At 41.0% G+C, this 7,577-nt stretch overlaps 1 protein-coding gene across 1 annotated transcript; it reads right to left on the minus strand.

Annotated features, from left to right (window-relative positions):
* On the minus strand, nucleotides 1–7,125 carry LOC311142978 (small COPII coat GTPase SAR1A). The gene is made up of 7 exons (XM_084178759.1): nucleotides 6,955–7,125; nucleotides 4,252–4,327; nucleotides 3,330–3,449; nucleotides 3,067–3,132; nucleotides 2,855–2,958; nucleotides 1,997–2,128; nucleotides 1–1,628 (listed from the first exon to the last, which is right to left on the minus strand). The coding sequence occupies exons 2-7, from the start codon at nucleotides 4,307–4,309 to the stop codon at nucleotides 1,512–1,514; spliced, it is 597 nt and encodes a 198-aa protein (XP_084034885.1). The 5' UTR covers nucleotides 4,310–4,327; nucleotides 6,955–7,125; the 3' UTR covers nucleotides 1–1,511.
* Nucleotides 7,126–7,577: the final 452 nt, after the last annotated feature.

Genomic DNA, 7,577 nt, shown 5'->3' on the forward strand with positions numbered 1-7,577 from the left:
TCGGTTATTCATTGCAAACATTTATTACAATTTATGATGCAAACAGTAAGTCTCTCCCTTATCGGAACAGCTCATGGAATATGAGGAAATAAAGGGACAAATGGGCAGAACAGAAAAACCACTTCATTCTGGTTCTTTAAAAAACTAGATTTTGAGATAAGCACTCAATTCCTTACATTTTAATTTGGCATTTGCTCCCTCTTGTACTTCTGTATATGGTCATTACAAATCAAAGAACAAGGCATGCATAATAGTTTTTATAATGCACATTGATCAAGGAAACCGCATATAAAAAAATTCCACGTACGGTAGTCATGTACATTTCATACGGTCCCTTTCTTCTAGGTTTTCCTGTCTGTTCTCACTCGTGGACTATTCCTCATATCTAACTTGGTCACTATATTCATCCCGTTCAGGCCCGGTTTCCCAAAAGGATCCTATGGTTCTAAGGTGAACTTAGCCTTAAGATGCTTTTGGGAAACCGGGCCCAGCTCTGCTCGAGAGAACTCATCTGGAAGATGGCTTTCTAATATTGACAACTACTTAGATGTTACATTGCGGCAACCACTTTCTACTGCATGTTATTATCAAGCTATTTTCAATCATTTCATTCACAGTTAAATATCTTTCTGATCTTGTCTGCTAGCTAACAATTTGAACCTCAAACCCCAAAGAGATGGTTATATAGCAAATATTATTACTTTTCCAAATTAAAATGTCCCCTCCCATTGTGCTATATGGTCCATTCTATCATCTCTCACAACCCGTTGGCCTGTCTACACTCCAGTCCTGGAGCATGGGACTAGTCCGTGTCAACAGACAACACACTGCTTTTTGGAAATGGAATTACCTTAAATGCCAATACAAGTGACAAACTCTTAAGAAATGTAACTATTTCCAATACATTAATGAAGATCAATGCAGGGCTCGGTTTATTATGACAATGACACAGCCAGAGAGACGGAAGGGTTTTCTTTAAGGTGAATGCTGCTGTCTAGGTGGCCACACTTCTTACTATGTAAAAAATATAGGATGAAGAAAAGACATGAAGGAAACATGATTAAACACGAGTCATGTCTGTATGTTGCCTTTCCTGTTAAAAAAAAGTGTATTGCGATGTGTACAACTACTGTCTCACTGCTCAAAATGTGCTGCCCTATACCATTAGATACATTTACAGATTTACAATTATATACTGCATTTTTCACACCAACAGATGTCATGGGGAGGCGAATAGATGGAAACAAAATCGAAAAAAATATTCATCCGTTTGATTTTTTTTAACACTTCTGCAGAACCGATGCTATGTTAATTCTCTTGGAAAAGAGTGTGAAGAGAAAAAGTGTGTAACCCCCCAAAAAAGTGTTCTGGAGACCAATAAAAGTCTATTGGGTTCAAGTTGTACTGTTTTTTTCTGATGGCGGAGGCAGACTTTATAAACCAAACATAGGACTGAATATGGTGGCGGTGGCGGTAGAAGTCTCCCTGTAGCGCCTCCTGGTGCCAGGGCTCTAGTCAATGTACTGGGAGAGCCAGCGGAAGCCCTCGCCATAGCCCTGCCTCTTCAGCACGCTGCACATGAACACCTCCAGGGGTCTCGTGTTCAGCTCCTTCATGGGAATGTTGCCCTGGAGACCAGACAAACATTGTCAGGGAACCACATCATTAAAATGTATGGTTGTTCTAAGCACCTGAGGGGCTCCGTTTATTTTTTTTCTTCTGTTCTAAAAACCTTACCTACGTTATAGCGGTGGCCTTTCAACAGGATATTGCTTTGGTTAATGGTGGGGCCAGGACCTAGTTATAGCCCATGTCTTGTCCCTATGAGCCCATAAAGACCCTTGAATGGATGAGGGTTTGTATAATTCTAAAAACAGTAGCACTGTGATTTGTTGTACAGTTCAGTAGTTCTACTGGGAGGAGAGAAGAGTGGGTGGCACAGTAGTATCAGGAGATGACAGACAGGAGATGTGTGTTAGTGCAGGGATCTCCTTACCTTGCCTGTTGTCTGTCCATATAATCCAAACATCTCACGCAGTTTCTCTTCACTGATGGCGTCTGTTCTGTCAATCTTGTTGCCGAGGACCAGGATCGGCACGTTTCCAATGGTCTCATCGGTCATTAGAGCCTGTGTGGACCACAGGACGGAAATGTCTGGTTAGTTATCACATTACTCCACACCAAACATGTCATAATCTTAGACATTATCTACCCGTGAAAGAGCAAGGCATGGCTTCATTGCAACTGACAATATTTATTTATTTTTTGTACTTTTTACCCCTTTTTCTCCCCAATTTCGTGATATCCAATTGGTAGTTACAGTCTTGTCCCATCGCTGCAACTCTCGTACAGACTCGGGAGAGGCGAAGGTAGAGAGCAATGCTTCCTCCGAAACACGACCCTGCCAAGCTGCACTGCTTCTTGACACACTGCTCGCTTAACCCGGAAGCCAGCCGCACCAATGTGTCGGAGAAAACACAAACCCTCCCCTAACGACGCTGGGGTCTCCCGGTCACGGCCGGCTGTGACACAGCCTGGGATGGAACCCGGGGCTGTAGTGACGCCTCTAACACTGCGATGCAGTGCCTTAGAACGCTGCGTCACTCAGGAGGCCCATCAACTGACTAACTTTTAGCAGATTTCATGAGCTATCATGAGACTTTGGGAATGGTACCATTCTTTCATCAAGCATATACGAAGGAATCAGTACAAAACAAATGAACTGCTTATGAAAAGGCCATCTGTTTTGATAGAACATATTTGGCAGGGTTTAAGTTGAAATGTGATAGTTTTCAGTCCCATCCATCTTATTCATGAGGTTTTTCCAATGTGGTTGTAAATCAATGATACTCACATCAAGTTCTGTTTTGGACTCTGCCAATCTCGGGAAGTCTACGCAATCCACAAGGAAGACGATGCCGTTGATGGCGGGGAGGTAGTTTTTCCACACTCTGCGAGCTGTGTGAACACAAGCACAAAATAAGATAAATTAGTGCAGTTTTGCTGGGAACCACAAATTAACAAATCAATTCTCTCTCTCACACAAGGGCAGTCGGGCATACATACCTTGTGCATGGCCTCCAAGGTCAAAGGTGGTGAAGGTCATGCCAGCGATCGTCAGCTCTTCCGAGGCTGGTGGGTAAAATGGGTCATTGTTACATTGGGAAACTACTAAACAAGCTCAGTCAATTGAGTAACCATCAAATAGCGCTAGCCTTTTATGTACATTGAGAGGATGATCCATACTTAGCTTGATTGTCTAACTATTAGGTCTGTTCAGAAGCTGGATTGAAAAATTATACAAACGTGACTATAAAAGATCTACTCACTTGGATGTAAAGTTGGCACATGCTGTCCCAATCTGTCATCTTTGAGCATGTGCAGTAGCGTCGTCTTGCCAGCATTGTCCAGTCCAAGAAATACTAACTTGCCCGATTTCTTGTACAGTCCTAAAATGTAATTTAAATTTCAGATTTTTTTTGTACATTGATAACAAAGAAGCTGTGACTATCACCTTGCCCTGTTAAGACCTGTTGACTTTCCTTTGCCTAACAATGTATTCACAATGAAACCAAATCTTTGGAAAGTCTAAGAAATCAATCTTCTCACCAACAAAATAAGTATCAAGTTAAAACATGCTATCAGATATGCATGAACTATAGTGAACAATACTTTTTTTTATCTGAGATTCAAAATACACTGCTGACCTGCACTACCACACACAACCATTATACCCAGAGCCCTGGATGAATGGCTGTCTTTTCTGAGTCAGCTCTTAGGCCTAGCCGTCGTCATCATTACGCAACACCAAGAGAACATCAGCAGTACCTGTTTAACAAGGTAAGCAGGAGTGCCACCACGCCTCTCGGAGATGAGAGCTAGCTAGTGTCACAGAAACTAGAGAGGGCTCTGGAGAGGGAGGCTAAAGGGAGTGGTAGCATCAGCCTGTTGTGAGCTTGTGTGTGTTTCACTGTAGCTAGGTAGTGGGCACACGTTGTAAAACAACACATAGGCCTAGTCCTAGACTACTCAAATCACCAGCTTCCATGTTCAACCACAAGAGGGACAACATGGATTTCTAGGAACGACAGACAGTACCACACTTGTTGTCAGTCTTTAGAACAGGTGGTAATTAGGAAATAAGCAAAAGAAAAGTTCTCAGTACCAGGTAGCTTGAGATCCAGCTTCCTATACAAGCCATTCAGAGGACAGTATTGAAAGTGGAATAGGTGATGTTTACATGGTACTTACCTAGAAACTGCAGTACGCTACTGAAACCACTATAAATCCAATCAAATATGAAGGACATATCCAGAGCTGGTGAATCCTGTAAGACAGCAACAACAGAGGTGATGAACAACAGGCGTGCAAGTACAGCACATGACAAAACTGTTGACTGATTACTTGGCTCTGTAAACTTCCTTTGACATACACTCTCACACAAAACACCTAGGCCTAATACATTTCTTAAGAGTTTGTCACTTGTATTGGCATTTAAGGTAATTCCATTTCCAAAAAGCAGTGTGTTGTCTGTTGACACGGACTAGTCCCATGCTCCAGGACTGGAGTGTAGACAGGCCAACGGGTTGTGAGAGATGATAGAATGGACCATATAGCACAATGGGAGGGGACATTTTAATTTGGAATAATACAAAGGAAAAGTCATCATATTTGCTATATAACCATCTCTTTGGGGTTCGAGGTTCAAATTGTTAGCTAGCAGACAAGATCAGAAAGATATTTAACTGTGAATGAAATGATTGAAAATAGCTTGATAATAACATGCAGTAGAAAGTGGTTGGCGCAATGTAACATCTAAGTAGTTGTCAATATTAGAAAGCCATCTTACAGATGAGTTCTCTGGAGCAGAGCTGGGCCCGGTAACAAAGGGAACTTGCTCTAACATCTCTACATAAATTCTTCCTTCGGTGAGGACTGAGCAGGAGAAAAAATACTTTCTCTGAAGAAGAAAAAAGAGAGAGGCCTGGCTGGCTGAGGTGGCTATTTTCCACCACAATTCCACGACACCAAGACTTTTGTCACAACACTCAGAATGAACTCTCTCCCTGGCTAGTGTGGCACCACAATGTGCCACACTGTGGCTCTCGTAACGCAACATGCAAACAGCTCCACAGCTAAAGTATAAGCGATCTAAAGGTCAAGACCATGCAAATACAGCTGAACTAGGCTACACTCAGCAGGAGCTCTCTCCCTGGCTGGCTTCCAGGGTGTGGCGTGATCGGGGGGGGGGGGGGGGTTCTAAGCTGACATATGGAATTGTTTTAAGATGGTCATACCATGGATCATTTAGCTATTTCATTTTAAATTTTAGGACACCTTTAGGTATCATAATGTTCTACTTAATTCTGATAATTCCCCTGAACATCACAGTCCTTTATGTCATTGCTCAACAATATATATAAGCCCAACAATAATATTTTGTATACAGCATGTAGCATATATATATATATATATATATATATATATATATATATGAAAGTAGCAATGCACCTCTGCAAAATATTGTAATATATTTAAATATTAAGGTCAGAGGGCAGTGAGGTCAGGAGAGGAAGTTTACTTAAGGATGATAGATAAAATATACTTCCAGTAGGATATCAGGGGTGTATTCACTAGGAACCAAACACAAGTAACAGGGAGGGACCTACCTGAATTTGTCCAACATAAACTAATTTTCGTTGCAAAACGTTTTCGGTTTGCAACCGTTTGGAGTTTGGACTAATGATTACACCCCAGGCTCCCAGGCAGATCTACCTGCCAGCCCAGCTGGCTCGTGTTCTCACCATGTTGCTAGAGCCTCTCAAATTGGAGGATTTGTATTAAACTGAAACAAACTACAGGTTCTGACAGCTATAATTTACATACACTGATCAATCAAGTCATTTTCAGCTCAAAGTTTTCTAGCCCTAATAGAATGAGGTGAGCGCAGATAGCTCAAAAAACAAAAAAAACTATAGCTGCTATAAATGGGGGAAAGGTCAAATTACTGGGATTAAATTCAGTGTAGTCCGTATCAAACTAATCTGAAACATTTAACAGCAGTGGCTGAAATTGGAAGACAAAGGACAGTCACATAGTGGAGAATCCGGAGATAAACTTTTTTTTGACTGATTTAATTATTTCTATTAGCTAGTAGAATAGTGTCCAACTAATGCAAGAATTCACCAACTCACACACACTAAAGCGAATGTAACTAACGTCTCCGATACCTATCGAATTTGATTTCTTTGACTACAAATACATACAATTTGATCTCGAAATGGTGACTGTCGTTAACATATCATCAGCTTAATTGACGATGCAAAATCGCCATGATTAATAATATAGTTATGACGACTATATCCAGCTGGTTAGCTAACGTTTGATAGCAACGCTAAAGGATAGAGAGCTGTGAGTAACAAATTGTACCTTTAGCTGGCAGCGAGAGTTGGTTGTTGTTCACATTTACCGTAACTTGCTAGTTTGCTAGCTAACATTAAAATCTAGCTACAGTATCGTTGACATAGCTACACACGTAAATTGCCATACTGATTGGTTGGCCCTTTAGCTAACTAGTGCATCTGAATTCATAGATACGTGTCATTTTCAGAACTAGCTAGCTAACTATAGTAGCATCGAGCTAGTTGTGGGAGGGAGCAGTTTGCTAGCTAATTGTAAACGTAAGGAAGCGCTAGCTAGGTTTATTGACGGTAAAGGCTGTTTGTTACAGCTAGAGAACGTCTCAATATAAAAATGCACCCACAAATGGGCCTACTTTAAGTTTACCACATTATGTGTCAAAATAAGTTTAAAGGGTTCATTAGCTAGCGTCAGCAGTTTGATTGAGGGTTCCTGACCGACTAACTAACGTTAGCTAGCAAGCCTTGTTACCAAACGTTCAAATACACTAGTGTAGCAAACCCCATATTTGAAATAATTAATGCGTACACTTACCCGTTATCTAAGTGTAGATCAATTGACTAAATATGTTTGCTCTTAAAATCATGAAAATCTGCCTTGTGGTCAAATGAGAGCCCGCAATTCACGTCTTCCTCTCCACCTTCGTGTTATGTTACAGAGCCACGACACAGCAATGCAATGGGTGTCCAACAACTCCCCAGGCCCAGGTCTAGCCGCTTCCTGTTTCTGTTTCACAATCATCTTTCCGATAGGGGAACAAAAATATGAACCAAATTCTAGCACTCCTGTAATCTAAATGTGTTAACACAGAAAACATTTTATTTAAATACTCATATTCATCCTACCATATTGTACAAACTCTTTGATGAAGGGGCAGTTTGGTATGTCTATATTTCTGATCTGAACATATTTCTACTTCCAGTCCAGTCTTCCACTCCAGTATAAAATCACGCTGGAGAAACGTATTTATTATAAAGTGAACCATTAGTCTGGTTTTATATAAACTAATTGTATTTGTAATATACAGTCTGTCACCATGTATTTAACTGATCCTACGTTTTTTACTCAAACATCAGAGGAAGCGAAGACAGTACAACATTGCGAGTGTTTCACTGTTTCCAGTACTGTAGAAATCCACTATGCACAGGAAGTGCCAC

The sequence above is a fragment of the Coregonus lavaretus genome (genome assembly GCF_964263955.1).
Source record: "Coregonus lavaretus genome assembly, chromosome: 15".
Classification (NCBI taxonomy): domain Eukaryota; kingdom Metazoa; phylum Chordata; class Actinopteri; order Salmoniformes; family Salmonidae; genus Coregonus; species Coregonus lavaretus.